Genomic DNA, 19,508 nt, shown 5'->3' with positions numbered 1-19,508 from the left:
AAATAAAAAAAGGAAAGGGGACTTCTTGGCATTAGTCCCTCACAGGCATCAGCCTGGAAACCTGACGTCCGTTAATTATTTTAGTAAAAATGCTGAAATTTGTTTGGATTGACTATTAATTCATTTGTGTTTTCACTCTTTTTCTCATTTCTGGTGGCCCCTCCCAAGTTTAATGTAGTCCAATCAAATGGTGCAGCAGGCATGGATGCCATCGTGGTGACACTCAAGAGTCAAGACAAGTGAGCTCTACAGAAATAAAAAGATAAAAATACAGCCTGGAAGCCCAAAAAAAAAATTAATTAAGGACTGACTTATAAATAATAGTAAAAATTTCACCGGTCGGTTTCACAATCAACCTATTTTGAGTGTCTGGTTCAACAAAATTCCGCGCCAAATAGTACGAGTGGATTTAGGCCTCCATTAAGTTCCAATTAAAATGACGCCATTGCTTTCGGCAGTGCTCATTTTTTTCCTTCATAAGAATGAATGGGAGTGCGTGAACCTGCGTGGTCGTGGTTTAGCCAAACTGATTATTAATCTCTTACAGGACATTACGTGGAAGGGCTCCTTTCTGGCGTGGCTCAAGAATGCCACGTGCAAATATTATCTAATACTCATTTCATTCCATTGAAAATGCCACACCTTTCATTTCGAGACATTCCAAAAACATTTGTCATACTAGAAAAGTCAAAGCACTTTTTAGCCTATCTTTCCCATATAACCCTTTTTTCTAATTATATGTATATTACTATTCAAATTTAAATTTTGAATTTATGGAAATAAAATTAGAAAGAGAAGCACAAACATCACACTCAAACTACTCTTGTTAAAAAGTTTGATTCCCGAAACATGACTAAATAATTGGGATAGGGGGAGTAGTTGGGTAAAGTGGTATACATTTATAACTACTTTGATGATAAATATATAACTAATAGTAGAGGTGACAAAAATGGGCGGGATTTGCTTGGCTTTGAGATGGAACCGAGTCATATGGGTTTGGACTCAACCTTACCCATATGTGTTTTGGGATTAACTTGGGCGGGATCACTTTGGGATGGGTTTAGATTGATCTCGCTCAATACCCAAATCTATTTCTACATTTTTTTTCCTTTAATTCATTTTTTTATTTTTTATATAATTTTAATATTTTTGATTTATTAAATTTCTTTCAATTTTATTAAATAAACATGCAAGTGCTTTATACTTGGGATTCCCACCAAAAATTGGATTAACAAATAAATAACAAGATAGATATACAGCCATATTCCAACATATATCAAGATGGTCAAGGTACTTAGGGTGTTGAATATTTATCCTCATCATTGTTTAAGGATGACAGATCTAAACTAACTGAAATGCTGGAAATTCTTGTGGATAATGACTATGAAGACTATTAAATTATATTCGCTGGTATGACTACAAAATTATTAAAGATGATTTTTGAATCTAAAACTCTGTTTGGATTGGCTATTTTTTCAAAAAATAAGTTTTTCAAATACAATGTTACAATAATATACAATAACTCAAAAAACATCCCATCCATATTAGTATATCAAATATTTCAAAAAAATTTTATAGTAAAAATTTTTCATATACACTGTTACAATAAAATATTTCAAAAACACCCCCCAAAAACAGCTAATCCAAACGGAGCCCTTGTTATTTGAGTCCAATGGGTACCCAAGTATTTTTCAAATTTTTCTATCAATTAATGGGTACAATTGGAATTTGTCTCATTTTAAACCCAATATCAAATTCCAGTATCCATCCCGCCTAAAATTCCCATGGGCATGGATAACCCATTGGGATTTGGAACAAATTGTCACCTCTAACTAATAGTCTTACTCAAAGACTATTAGTTACCACCAAATCCTTAAGATTTAGTAAGGTTGGAGGTCCCTTGCCTTCAACCAATTGTTACAATATGTGATTTTTTTTTTTAAAAATTCAGATGGGTGCGTAGTTCAATCCCCATCAATCTCTTATAGGAATAATATAAATAAAGTGACAATGACAAAAAAAAAAAGATATATATACATGTATATGTGTGTGTGTGTGTGTGAACATAACTCTTGAAAAAAAAATGAGATGATTTATGGACTGTCGCGTAAATCCGTACCTAGAACTGCAAACGAATCGAGTCACTTGCGATTCGAGTTCGGCCAATATCGAGTTAATTAAGTTGAGCTCGTATCGAGTTAATCAAGTCGAACTCGAATTTAAAAACATTACACTTGCTAGTGAGCTCGATTATATATATATTTTTTATTTAATAGTAAAATTACATATATATCCCTAATATTTTACTATTTATTAAGAAAAATTATTATTTTATTTATTTAAAAAAATAATTATTTTTATTTTTTAGAAATAAAATAATAATAATATAATTTTATTAAGCTCGACCTCGATTCAAATTAGCTCGATTTCAAGTTCGAATTTCATAAAATTAACTGGAGATTCGATTCGATTAAATCAAAACTCGATATGCATTTGCACCCATATCCGTACCCAAAGGGCGTGGCCTGATCACCTCCAATTATGAAAGCCAAATAAAATCAAGATTAAGAGGCACGTTTTCCACGCCTTTTCCTGTTCCACAACGACTAATTCAGCATTCGACCCCACGTCCTTGTCCTATCCGTGTCCTCCTCCTCCTATGAATACCCGGGCTCCCCTGCTCCTCAATGCACCGGCCCTGTCCCTCATTTTTATCTCCGTTGCCTTGCCCCCTTGTAACCAATCTTTCACTCAAATTTACCTTCTTCTACTTGTCCATTTTCCATCCCCAATTCTTCTTCTTCCTGTCCACTTTTCTAGTTCCTGCCATGGATTCTTGCAGTAAATTATCAGCTCGAGACTCATCCACTTCTTCTTCATCACCTTTTGATTGCATCATCTTCGGTAATTGCTTAGGCCAATCCAACATTACAACAGCTAATTCATAGTACAATACTACCACGGACTGCTGATCATTTTAACTGATTATATTTTGTTTCAATTAAAAAAAAAAAAAAAACAGATTTGGATGACACCTTGTACTCCTCCGAAACGGGAATTGGAGAAGCCCTTAAACGCAACATTGACGGTTCGAATTCCCCAACTCTTAAAACTTAATATATCAACAATAAAAGATTACAACTGAATTCTCAGCTAAAAATGGCCAGCTCGAAGCACTAACTCCTTGAGTTTCCTGAAAACCACAAAATGTGCAGATTTTCTGGTGGAAAAATGCGGATTCCATGAATCCAAAGCTTCCAGCCTCCGCGTCGAGCTCTTCCAAGCTTACGGCAGTTCTCTCGCCGGCCTACGTGTAAGTTAATTCGTTGAAACTTCCTATAATTTGCTTCGATTCATCGCTCTAATTTTTCTTGATCAATTTTCCATCTCATTTCTCGCTTCATTTTGAATACGAATTGCAGGCATTAGGTTACGATGTCGATGCAGACGATTATCACAGGTAGGAAAAATGAAAAAAAAAATGTCAGATAAAGCAGATTTACGTGTTTAATAAACTTTCTACTACTGCTAAGAATTTTATACGTTTATTTTTCTCGATCTTCTTTTAAACAGCGTCGTACACGGAAGATTACCCTACGATTTGATCAAGCCTGACCCGCAACTGCGAAAACTGTTGCTGACTATCAAACAACGCAAAATCGTAAGCTCTTCCTTTTTTTGCCTTTTTCATTTTTATTATTCATTTAACAAAGTTCGCAAATGTTTTTAGATTTTTTTTTAATTTAAAAAAAAAAGTTCGGTCTTACTTATTTTTGGTGACGGAATGAAATCATCAGATTTTTACGAACTCCGATACAGTTCATGCAATGAACGCACTGGATCGTTTAGGAATTAGAGATTGTTTCGAACAAATTATCTGTTTCGAGACCATGAATCCGAACCTCTCCAAGTCGACCCGACCCGATGAGTTCCCGGTCGTGCTGAAACCTTCGTTAGAAGCCATGAACATAGCTATCGATGTCGCCAAGGTTGATCCTCGCCGAACGGTAAGGGAATTAGTTCAGCTCCGCCGTCATATTGTGATCATGACATTAATTATAGAGTAACTAAGAGTATTTGTTTATGATAATGATGGGATTTGTTGAATTACTAATTGATATTTGTTTGTTTGGTTGTTTGGTTGTGCAGCTTTTTCTTGACGACAGCGTGCGGAATGTGGCTGCCGGAAAAGCTGTGGGTCTCCGAACAGTCTTGGTAAGTTGGAGCTGGATTTGCGTACAACAAGGATAGCGGTCGTAACTACCAGCCTTTGCTGGTGGCCAAAAGCATTAAAACTTGGTGGGATGTTAAACAAGGGTTCAAACATTACTTTTCATCAATTGTCACGTTAAGTAGCTTGTTTAAAAAAATTCAGACGGATACATAATGTACTCATTTGTTTCGATGGAGGTTTAATTTCCTTCGAATTATTCTTGGATCTCTTTAGATCCATCCCCTCTTCTTAGTATAAGATAGAATCTGGTGACCACCACCAATGCATTAAAATTTGGTGAGATGTTAAACAAAGATTCAAGCATTACTTTTCATCAATTGTCACGTTAAGTGGCTTGTTTAAAAAATTCAGATGAGTACATAATATACTCATTTGTTTCGATGATGGTTTAATTCCGTCCGAATTACTCTTGAATCTCTTCAGATCCGTCCCCTCTTCCTAGTATAAGATAGAATAGGTTAATAATCTCTGTAAAAAAAAAAAATTACAGCGAGACGTACAATTTATTAATATTTCTTTGCACAAGTGCTTCTTTAGGTGGGACCGTCTTGGTGGTTTGTCGCTGTGCTGACACTACTGTCCTTGCCGTCATAATTAAACAAAATAAAGTAACATCTGCATTTTTTTTTTTTTTTTTTGTATAAAAGGATATTATATTGCTGAATTTGTTAGAAATCGTCCAGCACAGGCATTCGACCAAAGCTGCTCGACTTGATGTAATGCACTAAAACTAAGCATAAAAAGTTTTTGGAAGGGTGTTAAACGAAATTGAAAGTGATTAGAACTATTTTCTCCTTGACTGGGTAGTTCACTTTTAAAATTTGGTTAATTAGATTATGAATGTATAATTATAATTCTGATTTGCGAATTGAAGGTTGGAAAAGCAACGAAGATCGGAGGGGCTGATTATGCTTTAGAGACGGTCACAAACCTTGTGCAAGTGATACCAGAAATATGGTTTAATAATAATATTGGAGAAGATGACGAAAGAACTGACGAAGATGACGAAAGGATTGGCCGCACTGCAAGCGAAATGGACTCTGCCTTTGCAAACGACTGCCGTAGGTGCCTAGTCCAATGGCAAGTCATGTTCAGGGCCTAACCTTCCGGTTAATTGAATTTAGGCCCCTAAGGGCGAAGTGTTTGTGTGTCCAATCGTACAATAATAAATGTGCCCTTACTCTCGTATTGGGTCTTGTTTTCTGTTTTCTTTTGAAGCATTGTATAGGGTCTTGTTGTTCCATGCAAATGTTGTTCATGTTTATGTGTCTAAGAAATTATTTGTATGTATACATGAACAAAATAAAAATGCTTAATGTGCACTTTACTATCGATAAAGTGCATGTTAAGACGTAAAAGTGTAATTATTTTTCTTTATTAAGTATTATGTCTTCTAATTTGATTAGGCAAATGATTTTCTGTAAGCCGGAGCACACGCTCCTACATCTTTCCTAGCTGAACTAGCCAGCCATGCAGGAAACGATTCCTGCCGCACAAAATCATTCCTCAGGTTAATGGCAAATTTTGCCCAGTGAGTGATGAGCTACAAAGTTACCTTCCCTTTGGATAAAATAAAGGAGAAGGAACATTCATCCGCAAAATCTTGTCTGATCTTCAAGATATAATCACATACCTACTTCTACTCGAAAGCTATATTACTCGATCGGGCTCTTACGCTTTGCCCTGCTGTACTCGCGTCCGTTCTTCATTTGCAATAGAATAGCCACATCGTCAGAGTTTGGTAGTCCAGTCCGAGAGTAACATAGCTTGAAAGAATGAAAATCCTTCTGTGTGGGATTTATAAATGTTGCCATTGAACAATATTATAAAGAGGAGGCCATAATTAATCACGACACGGAAGGCAAATGATGATATTATTATTATCACAACATAAATTTTAACTTCATAGCAGACCATTTCTGAGATAATGATGACTATGCGCTTCACTGGTCAAAACTGAGATTGTTTTGAAGAGGATAAATTTTCTATTGATCTGCTCGTCATGCAAGAAAGAAGAGAACCTAAAAGAAGCTAGGGCAATCGAAAAACTTCTTGTTTTGGAGTTTTTGCTTTGCATATAATGCGTGATTTCACGTGCATGAGTGAATCACTGCACAATTAAACTAAGCTGACAACTTAATGTGTCATTGTCCTTTGACGCAGACGTAATGGAAACAATAGTGTACTGCACCAGCTAAGCCTGCCCACGTTTCTCCACATCTTTCTTTGATTGTGTTCTCCGTGTGGGTCTCAGATAGAGATGGAGATAAGCATCACGGGTTTAGCATCTTAATAAATATTCATAAAACAAAAGCATGTTGGAACCATCCTTAAATTATTACCTTCATTGCAAACATGACGTTTAGGCAATTAACAATTGGTGCCAACTTTATGGTTGCTTTCAATAATGTATGTTGGAGTGATCTTATTCTCGACTACCGGAAAAAGGTATAATTCAACTAATGTGAGCTACGTTTGCGTGTGTTTCTATTTTCGTGGTTAGATGTCGTCATGTGAACTAAACCTTTATTCAAATGTTAATTATCCATATGACGTCTCATGCATGCTTTCCAGAAAAGAAAGGAAAATTCTATGCTAATTAAGCAACGTAAACAAATTAAAAGATAGCTAAAATCATCGATTTTAGAGATTCTCATCATATATATTTGTGGTTAATATCTAATCGTGATTTTTCAGGAATATGAGTGCTTTATACAAAGCCTTGGATACGACCATGTGGCTTGAATTGATCTTATCATGTTGGACGCTTTCCAGGAGTGGGTGCAACTTAAATGAGGAAGAGATGCCAATATCATAATTGGTGTTTGGTTCTTAGGGGAAATGACAAGCAACATTATGTATCGTAACATTATGCATCACTCACTGTCATTGTCGATACTCTATAATGATTTAACATTATTCAATTGTGTGGGACATTTTAGTATTATGACAACAAATCAATAAACATAATACATTATCTTCATAAACTTTGAGATTTAAATAAGGGCAAATTATTGCAGTTTGAGGCCTCCCACATGTTTCTGATAAGGTTCAAAGTTTTTCTGGATGGGATTTAGCATTTGGATTGAAAATTAGCTATTATTAGCTATCTCCACGGTCGTAATTCTAAAGGGCCCGATGAACTAATGGAAATTGTCCTCTTCTGCACCCCCACCCTTCTCCGCATAACTTTTTAATACTAGTTTATTTGTGCCTCATACGATGCATGAGGGTGTCCAGTTTTGGTAAAGTTATTAGTTGTGTGTGTGAAGTTAAGAGCGGGTATGTGCGAATTTAATGATGGAAGAGTGGTAATTCAAGATACGTAGTTTATTGTTTTGTATCAGTCTGTACATTATCAAAAACTGGTCATTACAGAATAGAAAACTCATACAAAGAGCTGTAGACAGAAGCACTATTTATATTAACAAAAGTAAATGGTTGCATGGTAGAAAACTAATGTCAATAGCTAGTGCAAAACTATAGGAAACAAACTTATTTAGCTAAATTTATCCACACCTGCCCATGAATAGATGGATATGAGTATCTTATGTTTTTTCATATGGACATAAATGGGTTACCCAACAATATCCATTTAATTTTATTGGATAATCCATCAAACCCAATTAAATCATTTAGAATTGTCTTCTCCCAAGCCTCCTCTCTTCCCCCACCCATTTTTTTTTTTTCAAATTCTTCATTTTATCAGGATGTTAACTACTTTTGTTTCATTATTGTTATTATTATTTGTTGGTTTTATCTGATCATTTTATTTTCTCTTAGTTTATTAACTTGTTTATTTTTTAGCATTACCAATTTATGACAAGTTTTAGCCTATTTTCCTACGTTTTCAAAATGAAAATTTAAATTTACACGCGAAAAAAATGCTAGGAGTTCAAAATTTTTGAATTAAGTTTTTATATTAACTTTTATAGTACTTAGTTCAAATTTTTGTTTCTTATTGTTCAATTGTTAAATAGTATGTAATTTTGCGACATAGAGTATGGATGAGAAAAAAATTAGTAATTAGGATTATTGAACATTATAAATAAATATTTAAAACTAATAATAGGTGCAAAGGTGATATAAATTAATAACTTAGTTTACAAAAATAAATTTAAATGAATTTACAAAAAGTTAAAATAAATGGGTAAGCCTCCAATTGCTTCCACGTAATAAGGCAACAAAAGTAACGTTGCGTGACAGTGCCCAGAAAAAAGTATAATCGATGCAAGTATACATGGTCAAAAACTATAATAATTCTCCAGGCATTCTCATCAAATTCTTTGACCATACAAATATGGTATCTTGCCTCAAAAAACTACCCAAAACTCCAGCATTTGTTCATGCCACATATAAACGTCAAATTTCAAACTCCGGAATTTCTTTTAGTGCATTAAAAGCATAAATGCGCCATTATCACCGCATGTATTGCCACACCGACTGATCTTAAAGATAACATGCTAAAAACGATTGCAGTTGGTGCACAGGTAAAATCAGTATCAATACATGCTAGCACATGTACGTGTTTGTAGCATAGATGGAAGCAAATTAGGGACTTCAACAAATTTTATTCACAAAAAGTCACTTCAGAGAATTATAATTACAAACTTAGAGTAATTGATAAATGACATTTTGAACATACTTCACATATGTGGAGCAAATGTCACTTCATTATTTAATCCATAAATATTATATTGATCATGATCATTATCTTCACATATCGTATTAAGCATTCTTGAAACCTATGTTTTCAGAACCGGACCGGATAGTGACTCGGCCGAGGTCAGGGGTCAGGGGTCAATGGGTTCGACCGGCGGTCGATAGGGGTCGAACCGGATGACGTCATAAATAAAAATTATTTAAAAATTAAAATATTATATATATAATATCTAATAATATATTGATATTAATAAAGGTATATTCATATATATTTGATGTTTCAAATATATTTAACAAGAAAATACAAAGAAATTAGAACAATCAAGTAGTAATTTATATTATTTAATAAATATTAACAAGTTTAGAATTAAAATTATGAATTTAATTGAAAAATAACATCAAATTTTAGGACAATATTTATAAAGTATCAAATATTTGAGGTATATCAATAAGTTTTAACAATTTAGGGGGTCAAACATAATATTAAAAAGTTTGAATTTTTTTTTAAAAAATTACTGTTGAACCGGAAAAATCGATTTTTTTCCGGTCAAACCCGATTTTTGACCGGTTTTGACCGGGTTTTAAATTTCCGGTTTTTTAATATGACTCGGACCGGTTACCTGGCCGGTTCCCGATTCGATCGATTCGACTGGCCGGTCCGGTCCAAATTTTAAAACAGAGCTTGAAACTACATTTGTTTAAGCTTCAACGGTGACAGGAGACCCTGGGATAGGGGTAGGGGTACTATCGAGTCTAGTCGAACTCGAGTGGCATCATACTCGAGCTCGAACTCGATTAGAATCAGTGATATTCGAGATCGACCTCGAACGAATTAATAATTTTGGACTCGAGTTTGACTCGATAAGATAAAATTAACCTCGAGCTCTACTCGTTTGAGTTCGAGTAAATATCAAACCCGATCTACTTGAGATCGAACTCGAGTTTTGAACTAAACCTATAAATTTTTTCTCAAAATATATAATATAAATATAATATAAATATAATTGATAGGGTGCATTTTAGTGGGGTATTTTGGACATTAATGCACGATTATTTGACTCAATATTCTCATTAAATTGGGTAGATTATACTCATATATGATTTTGGTGCCAACTGCAGGAATTGAGGCTGAAAGGTGCTTAAAAGCAAAATCCAGAGGATTTGTCGTACGTGGAATACTTCAAGCAGTGGGGTCCGCTTGAGAAGCTGAAGAAACTAAATTGTAATAGACTTTAGTTTATTTCATTTGAGGGAGTCTTGTTTTAATTTGTAAAATATCAATTTTCGATATGGGGGAAATTCCCTCCTTGAATTTCGGATGACCAAAATAGAAAGGGGGAAGTATTAGACTCCAGTAGGGCAGCCTGGTCGAGGAGGGGAGAAAAACGAATTTTCCGTCTAGCTTAGTTTTTTCTTCCGTTTTTTCCTTTGAATTGTGCGGCCGTACCTTGGAAAACAATCAGGAGACAAAAAGCCTCCATTGTTGACTTTGCAATTAGGTTTTTCAATTAGTATTGCTTGACTTGAGTAAGGAAGCAATTGGAAAACCTTTTCTCTCGTGAGTTTTTGGTGAGCAATTAGGAGGAGCCGCAATTGTGGACCTTGCCCTTTTCTTTCTTCGGTTGGCCGAAGTGAACTAGGGCCAATTTTTTTCGTTTGCTTTGATTAAGGAATCGACGGCTTCTTCCAACTTTGCCCGCATGGCTTGTACTTTAATTATGGGGAACTAAACTCTTAATTCTAGTCAAGGAGGCAACTGATGAATTGGTTCAGCAATTACTGTGAGATCTAAATCATTTTTAATTATTTGCTTCATTTATTGATATTTATATGCTCCTTGATTTTAATTGTTATAACCTTGTGTATGATTGGTTAGTGCGCAATAATTAATTATTCATATAGGCTATTTTGCTAAATATGGGTAATTGAATCCGTAATTGTTCGTTATCTCTGCCTTAGTAGCAACTGGCGTAATTGGGTTTATGTCAGAAGAACATACGATATAGTTTAAACAAACCCTCGTAGCATGTTTGTTAGTTAGGATTGGGCCTTTCTAATTTTTAATACAAGTTAGAAATTAAATCCTACGGTCGTACTTAGAGTTGTTTTTGGGTTAGGGATATAGCTAACGGTCGTACCTTAGCTATCGATAAATTAAGGAAGGGTTGGTTGTTTATCGCGTGCATGACAACTATAACCAATCTATTAATAAATGTTGGAATTATCCGTAAATCGATGATCAGTGCATGAACCATTTCTGAAGTGAATCCTTGGTTAGAGTTTCTCTTAATTATTTTTTTAATTAATTATTTTCTGCATTTAATTTATTTAGTTGGCATTTAATTCAAAAACCCCTCATTAACCTTTACTTGAGAAGAAATAAAATTCTCGCTAGTCCCTGAGAAGACAACCCTGCTTGCCACTGTCTACTAGTTAGTAAATTCAATTAACTAATTAATTCAGGTATATCGGATTAAGCAAATTCTTTGGAAACATGGTGAATCAAGTAACCCATTGCACACTTAAAATCCCTACTCCAGTACTCGAATTGATTATTGTCAGCTTCAGATGGTAGTTAGGTTTTATTTATTATTATTGTACAGATTCGGCACCTGTCAATTTTTGGCGCCGTTGCCGGGGACTGGCGTTTGAAATATTTATTTCTTTTTTAGTTCAATTTTTTTTCTTTTTCTTGGTATTTTTACTAATTTATGCCTCGTTCTTCTTGCACAGGTGAATTGATATACAATCCTGAGGTTGAGAAGACAGCGCGTAGGCGAAGACATGAGACCAAGAGATGGAAAGAATGGCACTTATTTACTGCAAACGAGTCAGTAGAAGACGAATTTAGCATACTCAACGCCCAAACATTAAGGGAGCTGGCTGCCCCGGAGTTGACTCACCAACCCTTGTGCATCACATTCCCCACTTTGGCTGAGAATACCGCCTTCGAGCTGAAATCGGGGTTGATTCATCTCTTACTCTCGTATCATGGTCTTTCTGTGAAGAACCCCACAAACACGTCAAGAAGTTCGAAATGGTTTGCTCTAACATGAAATCTCCTGAGGTCACTGAGAAGCAAATTAGACTTAGAGTCTTCCCCTTCTCTCTCAAAGATGCAGCGAATGATTGGCTATACTATCTACCTGCAGGTAGTATCACCAAGTGGGCACAATTGAAAAAGAAATTCCTAGAAAAAAATTTTCCCACATCCCGGGCTGCGAATTTGAGAAAGAAAATATACAACATCAAGCAGTATTCCGGGGAGTCCTTGTACAACTATTGGGAAAGGTTCAACAAGTTGTGCACTAGATGCCTGCAGCACCAAATTAGTGAACAACTGTTGATCTAGTACTTCTATAAAGGGCTCCAGTCAACTGACAAGAGTATCATTGACGTTGCGAGTGGAGGAACCCTGACGAACAAGACACCGAAGGAGGCGTGGGAGTTTATTGAAGCCATGGCAGAGAACTCTCAGCAGTTTGGCTACCGTGGGAGTAACCCCACTCGTAAGGCTAACGAGGTAGAGACGTCATCCATCAGCAGCAACTGTCGGAATTGACGTTCGCTGTTAGGCAATTAGCCATGGAAAACACGCCCCGAGCGAAGGTTTATGGAATCTGCATTAGTATGGACCACTGCATGGACACGTTCCTTCTTTTGCAAGAGAACGGGACGAAACAGGTAAACATGGCCAGAGGTAGGAGTGAAATCGAGTCGAGTCGAGCTCGAGCAGTGACATATTCGAGTTCGAACTCGATGCTGACCTCCAGAGCTCGAGCTCGAGCTCGAGAAATAAAAATCGAACTCGACTCGATAGTAACATAAATAGGCTCGAACTCAACTCGATTGAGCTTGGCGTGCCATTCGAGCTCGAGTACTATAGTTCTCGAGCTCGATTTCATCCTGCACCCTTAACACGAGCTCAATATTGAGTCGAGTACACGACTCGAGCTCGAGTACTCGAGTTCGATTTGATCATGCACCCCTACTCGAGCTACTCGACGAGCTAAAAATACCTCATCCTAACTACTCGAGATCGACTCGTTTCATATACTCGAGCTACTTGAGCTCGACTCGAGATCGAACAAAATCGATCTCGAATCGAGTAGCTAATCAAGCTACTCGCGAGCTCGATTCAAGCTACTCGATTGGTGTGCACCCCTAGTCAGAGGCATGCCCGCGCCCCGCAGGCAGTATGACCCGTACTCCAATACGTACAATCCGGCCTGAAGGGACCATCCCAATTTTAGTTATGGAACAGGCTGCAAAATCCATTTTCAAATCGTCCACCAGGATTTTAACAGCCATAACAAACAAAACCTTAACCCTCGTTCTCTAATTCAGGAAGCTCTCTGGAAGATATTGTCAAAAGTCTGACCACGACTACTACTCAATTTCAACAGGAGATCAGATCATTGACCACGAATACCGCTCAACTCCAGCAGAAGACTAGAGTCTTAACCGTGAGCACTATCTAATTCCAGCAAGACACCAAAGCGGGCATGAAGGACCAAGATGCTCGAATAAGCCAACTGGCAACTGCCATCAATCGCTTGGAGTCCCACGTTTATGAAAAATTGCCATCGCAACCTGAGATAAATTTCAAGAATGTAAGTGCCATGACACTGAAGAGTGACAAGGAACTGGATGAGGCTAAAATGAAAAATTCAAAAAGTAAAAGTGAGGAGAAGATAGAAAAGGAAATTGAAGAGGAATGACGTATTCGCAATGATCATAAGGTAACTTTCACTTCTCTACCTACTATTAAATCTAACTTATCTCCTTTCCCTTGCAGGTTGGAAAAAACAATGAAAGTAGAGAAGGAAAAAGAGCTTTTGGATGTGTTCCGAAAAGTGGAGATTAACATCCCCTTATTAGATGCAATCAAGCAGATACTTAAGTACGCCAAGTTTTTGAAAGATTTGTGCACTCACAAAAGGAAGTTAAGGGGTGATGAAAGAGTGGAGGTAGGAGAAAATGTGTCGGCTATGCTTTAAAAGAAACTCCCATCAAAGTGTGGTGACCCAGGTATGTTCACAATTCCCAACAAAATAGGGGATACTCCGATTAGGAAAGCGATGTTGGATTTAGGGGCGTCAATAAATATAATGCTTAAAACTATTTATACGTCTCTTAATCTTGGACCATTAAAAAGTACGAGCATTATAATCCAACTAGCGGACCGTACCAATGCTTATCTCGAGGGGCTAGTTGAAGACGTCTTTGTACAAATAAATGAGTTAATTTTTCCAACAAATTTGTATGTCCTAGATATGAGAGATGAAAGGGCATTAAACCCGTTATCTATTTTGCTAGGTAGACCATTTTTAAGCATTACTAGGACAAAAATAGATGTGAATGAGGGTACTTTGTCGATGGAATTTGATGGTAAAATTATAAATTTTAATATCTTTGATGCGATGAAATACCCGGACAAGACTAACTCTGTTTTTGTTTTGAGTGTTATTGAACCCCTTGTACAGGACATATTTGAATTGAAAATGGATAATGCACTGGCAGTGGCATTGGTCAAACATCTTGAGTTGGGAGCAACTCTTGATGTAGAAATGAGTGATGAGCTATACCGTGCAGTTGAAACACTGCATTCGCTCCCACCAATTTCTTTAAGGTATGAGATTACTTCTATCTTTGTACCAGAAACTCAGGCGAAATTGTTGCCTTCTATTGTGCAGATACCTGAGTTGGAACTCAAGCCTTTCCCAAAGCACTTGAAATATGCATTTTTTGGAGACAATGAGACGCTACCAGTCATCATATCTGCTCACCTTTCACCAAGGCAAAAGGACAACCCTATTAGTCTTTTTCGAGATCATAAGGAGGCGATTGGATGGAGTATAGCAAACATCAAGAGAATTAGTCCCTCCTTATGTATGCATCGGATCTGGCTGAAAGATGATGCAAAATCGATAAAACAGGCGCAACAGAGATTGAACCTACTAATGATAGAAGTGGAAAAGAAGGAAATACTTAAACTCTTAAAAGTGGGGATTATTTTTGCCATCTCAGACAGTTCTTGGGTGAATCCAGTCCAAATAGTTTCGAAAAAAGCGGGAATAACCGTAGAAGAGAACCAAGAAGACGAGATGGTCCCGGTGAGGAAACCCACAGGATGGCGTCAGTGCATTGATTACCGACGTCTGAATGCTGTGATGAAGAATGATCACTTCTCTCTCCCTTTTATTGATCAGATGATAGAGAGGTTAGCTGGTCATGTCTATTACTGTTTTCTTGATGATTTCTCAGATTATTTTCAGATCGCGATAGCACCGAAGGATCGGAAAAAAACTACATTCACCTGTCTTTTTGGTACTTTTGCCTACCGGAGGATGCCTTTCGACTTCTGTAATGCGCCAGCAACTTTTCAAAGGTGCATGGTGAGTATCTTTTTCGAATATATATAAAAAATTATTGAGGTGTTCATGGATGATTTTAGTGTGTATGGGGATAATTTTGATTAATGCCTTGATAACTTAGTTTTGATTTTGAAAAGATGCATAGAGATAAATTTAGTTCTTAATTGGGAAAAATGTCATTTTATGGTGAAATATGGTATTATTTTGGGACATGTAGATAAAGCAAAGGTCGATATTATTTCTAGTTTACCTTACCCCGTAAGTGTACGGGAAGTGCGTTCTTTTTTGGGTCATGCAGGGTTCTACAAGAGATTCATTAGATATTTCTCCAAAATCGAAACATCCCTGTTTAAACTGTTACAAAAGGATGTAGCATTTGACTTCACCGAGGAGTGCAGGGGGCATTTGACAGATTGAAAGAGTCATTGACATCGCTGCCTGTTATCCAACCTCCAGACTGGAGCCTCCCATTCGAAATTATGTGTGATGCCAGTGACTACGCAGTGGGAGCTGTGTTGGGACAAAGAGTCAGCAGGACAACACATACAATCTACTATGCATCAAAAGCGTTGAATAAATCTCAGCTCAACTACTCTACAACGGAGAAAGAATTACTAGTTGTGATTTTTGCATTAGAAAAATTTAGACCTTATTTGTTTGGTGCAAAAGTATCAGTTTTCTCTGATCATACTGCCTTAAGATACTTGATGACAAAGAAAGATGCAAAACCAAGGCTTATCAGATGGATCCTGATCCTGCAAGAGTTTAAGTTGGAGACAAAAGATAAAAGTGGGGCAGAGAATTTGATTGTTGATCACTTGAGCTGTTTGCTGACACATAAGAAAGAGCAACCATTAAGGAAGACATTTCCAGAGGAGCAACTCTTTGCCGTTGATTCGTCTGCACCCTGGTATGCTGATATGATAAATTTTTTAGTGACTAATCAATTGCTTGCAGGTTGGTCGAAGGCCGGGAGAGATAAGTTAAAGAGTGATGCCAAGTATTACATTTGGGACGACCCTTACCTGTGGAGGCAATGCTCGGACCAGATACTAAGAAAGTGTGCAAGTGCAGGTGAATTCCACTTTATTTTAAATTTCTGTCATTCATTTGCATGTGGAGGACATTTTGGGCCTAAGCGAATAGCTCACAAAGTGTTGAAGAGTGGCTTTTACTGGTCCACTCTTTCTAAAGATTCGTACTTATTTTGCAAATCCTGTGATAGATGTCAAAGGATAGAAAATATTTTTCGTAAGGACTAAATGCTTCAAACTCCCATGTTGTTTGTTGAAATTTTTTATGTTTGAGGAATAGATTTTATGGGTTCTTTTCCATCATCTTTTGGTTTCTTATATATTTTACTCACGCTTGATTATGTCTATAAATGGGTGGAAGCCAAAGCCACCCGTACTAATGATTCTAGAGTGGTTGCAGAGTTATTAAAATCTAATATTTTTGTCCGTTTTGGAATGCCAAGAGCTGTGGTAAGTGATAGGATGACACATTTTTGTAATAAAACTATCACTGCCCTGTTCCGAAAATATGGCGTGCTACACAAAGTATCCGCACCGTATCACCCACAGACGAATGGTCAAATCGAAGTGTCAAACAGAAAGATTAAATCAATCTTGAGAAAGATCGTATGCCCGGACAGGAAGGATTGGAGTTTGAAATTAGAAGATGCACTATGAGCGTACCGCACCGCGTACAAGACACCGATTGGGATGTCCCCGTACAGACTTGTCTTCGATAAGATTTGTCATCTTCCTGTGGAGTTCGAACACAATGCGTTCTGAGCAGTGAAGCAGTGTAACATAGATCTTGAAGAAACGGGGGTCCAAAGGAAATTACAGCTACAAGAACTGGAAGAAATTAGAAATGAAGCATATGAGAATGTCACGATCTACAAAGAAAAGAGTAAAATCTTTCATGATCAGCAAGTCTCGAGAAAATCTTTTGTAGTAGGACAAAAGGTCCTCTTGTATCACTCGAGGTTTAAACTTTTTCCCGATAAGTTGCGTTCTCGTTGAATTGGTCCATTTGTTGTTTCTAATGTATTTCATTATGGTGCAGTAGAGATTCAATATTTAAAAATGGAGAAGAAGTTCGTGGTGAATGGCCATTGTCTCAAGCCTTATTATGAATGGTTCTCGGTTGAAGAAGTAAAAGTTGTACAACTCCAGGATCCACTTTATCTTGCTTGAGGGTTTCGGCTATATCTAGCCAAAGACATTAAAGAAAGACGCTACTTGGGAAGCAATCCAAGACTATTTGTTTTAGTTTTTGTACATTTTTTAAGTTTTAATTAAGGGATAATTGCAGAAACCTCCCCTGAGGTTTCTGACATTTGCACTGACCTCTTTTATAGTTTGAAAAATTACACTAACCTCCCCTGAGGTTACTAATTCTTTGCAAATTTAGTCCAAACGATTAAAATATTATTTTAAAAAGTGAAATTAGAATTTTGTACCAGATTTGCCATTTGTACTACATATCCAATGAATGACAAAGTATTATAAATCAATTAACAATTAATAAATTTTAAGGAGTATAATTTGTGGCAAATACGCATTATTTATTTAAAGTACCGGCTTTTTACAGGTATGTTACTTTCAAACATTTAATTTATGATAAATATATCAATATTTGTAAGTAAAATTTCAAAACTGTTACAGTAATATTCTTGCAAAAAGGAAATCGATAAGTTATTTATTTAATATAAATTAAATATTTCTTTTAAAAAAATGATCTATAAAGTATTAATTCTTTATGACTTTTATCCATTATATAAGTAAAGTATTCGTTCTTTATGTGCATTTTATTCTGAATCATTTAATTTATATTAAATACATAAATGTTTGTAATTAAAATTGAAAAAGTGTTATATTAATATTTTTACGGAAGAGAGATATGTAGGTTTTGTATTTAATAAAAATTAAATATTTGAAAGTAAATAAAAATATATATTTGAGTGTAAATATTTGAAAGTAAAATACCCGTAAAGAACCGATATTTTAAATAGTTACCGGCTCTTTATGGGCAAACACGCATTATTCATTTAAGGTGCCAGTTTTTTATGGATATTTTACTTTCAAATATTTAATTTATGATAATATATCAATGTTTATAAGTAAAATTTAAAAAGTGTTACAGTAATATTCTTGCAAAAAGGAAATCGGTAGGTTACTTATTTAATATAAATTAAATATTTTTTTAAAAAAAGAAATGATTCATAAAGTATTAATTCTTTATAACTTTCATCCATTACATGAGTAAAGTATTGGATCTTTATGGGTATTTTATTCTGAATCATTTAATTTATGTTAAATACATAAATGGTTATAACTAAAATTGAAAAAGTGTTATATTAATATTTTTACGGAAGAGAGATTGATAATTTTTGTATTTAACAAAAATTATTTGAAAGTAAATACAAATCTGTATTTGAGCGTAAATAGTTGTATTAAATTAAATGTTTGAAAGTAAAATACCCGTAAAGAGCCGGTATTTTAAATAGGTAATACTTATTTACCTATAAACTATACTTCTTAAAATTTATTAATTGTTAATTGATTTGTAGTATTTTGTCATTCATTGAGCATGTAGTACAAAGGACAAATTTGGTACAAAATTCTAATTTCACTCTCTAAAACAATATTTTAATCGTTTGGACTGAATTTGTAAAGAATTAGTAATCTCAGGGGAGGTCAGTGTAATTTTTCAAACTACAGGGGAGGTCAGTGTAAATGTCAGAAACCTCAGGGGAGGTTTCTGCAATTATCCCTTTAATTAAGTGTTAGTGTCATTTAATAGTTTGATGTTTAGTGGCAGGAAGTTAGCAGTTAGACGTGCCCACGCCGAGTGATCACGTCTAAGAAAAAGAGTTGGAAGGCGACGGTCAGAAAATTCTATAGCAGTTAAACGTGCCCACGCCCGGTGATCACGTTTAAGGGAAGAAAAATTTCATCCGCGGTCAGAAAACTCTACAGTAGTTAGGCGTGTCCACGCCAGGTGGTCACGCCTGAGGAACTCAATTTTCAAACAGTGGTTAGAAGACTAGGGGGCAGTTAGGCGTGCCCACGCCCAAGACAGAGGTTCCTTGTTCTACAAAAAAAAAAAAAAAAAAAAAAAAGCAAAAAGACGGAATTGCCCTCACAAAAAAAAAGAGAAAAAAAAAAAGAAAGGGAAGAGCCCACGGTTGACCTAGTCTTGTTCCTTTTCTTTTTCTTCTATTC

General features: G+C 35.9%; 1 protein-coding gene and 1 pseudogene across 2 annotated transcripts; both read left to right on the top strand.

Annotated features, from left to right (window-relative positions):
* The first annotated feature begins 2,677 nt into the window (after positions 1 to 2,677).
* On the top strand, positions 2,678 to 5,444 carry LOC140037519 (uncharacterized protein C24B11.05-like; annotated as a pseudogene). The gene is made up of 8 exons (XR_011841447.1): positions 2,678 to 2,904; positions 3,023 to 3,088; positions 3,216 to 3,313; positions 3,423 to 3,460; positions 3,574 to 3,661; positions 3,798 to 4,007; positions 4,150 to 4,215; positions 5,109 to 5,444. The product of XR_011841447.1 is annotated as an uncharacterized protein C24B11.05-like (transcript).
* Positions 5,445 to 13,627: 8,183 nt separating this feature from the next.
* LOC140038168 (uncharacterized) lies at positions 13,628 to 17,477 on the top strand. Its single transcript, XM_072083264.1, has 5 exons — positions 13,628 to 13,638; positions 13,695 to 13,866; positions 14,383 to 15,294; positions 15,672 to 16,347; positions 17,347 to 17,477. Exons 1-5 carry the CDS (start codon positions 13,628 to 13,630, stop codon positions 17,475 to 17,477), a joined length of 1,902 nt encoding a protein of 633 aa, XP_071939365.1.
* The last annotated feature ends 2,031 nt before the right edge of the window (positions 17,478 to 19,508 follow it).

The sequence above is a fragment of the Coffea arabica genome, chromosome 3c, assembly GCF_036785885.1.
Source record: "Coffea arabica cultivar ET-39 chromosome 3c, Coffea Arabica ET-39 HiFi, whole genome shotgun sequence".
Classification (NCBI taxonomy): domain Eukaryota; kingdom Viridiplantae; phylum Streptophyta; class Magnoliopsida; order Gentianales; family Rubiaceae; genus Coffea; species Coffea arabica.
Note: the sequence above shows the minus strand (reverse complement) of the source record. Positions and strands in the feature narration are given on the sequence as shown.

Excerpts from the sequence above, each read along its gene's own strand:
- LOC140038168 (XM_072083264.1), top strand. Across the intron at positions 13,867-14,382 it reads GGGGTGATGAAAGAGTGGAG|GACATATTTGAATTGAAAAT; the intron begins GTAGGAGAAAAT and ends CCCCTTGTACAG. Across the intron at positions 15,295-15,671 it reads CAACTTTTCAAAGGTGCATG|GGGGCATTTGACAGATTGAA; the intron begins GTGAGTATCTTT and ends CGAGGAGTGCAG.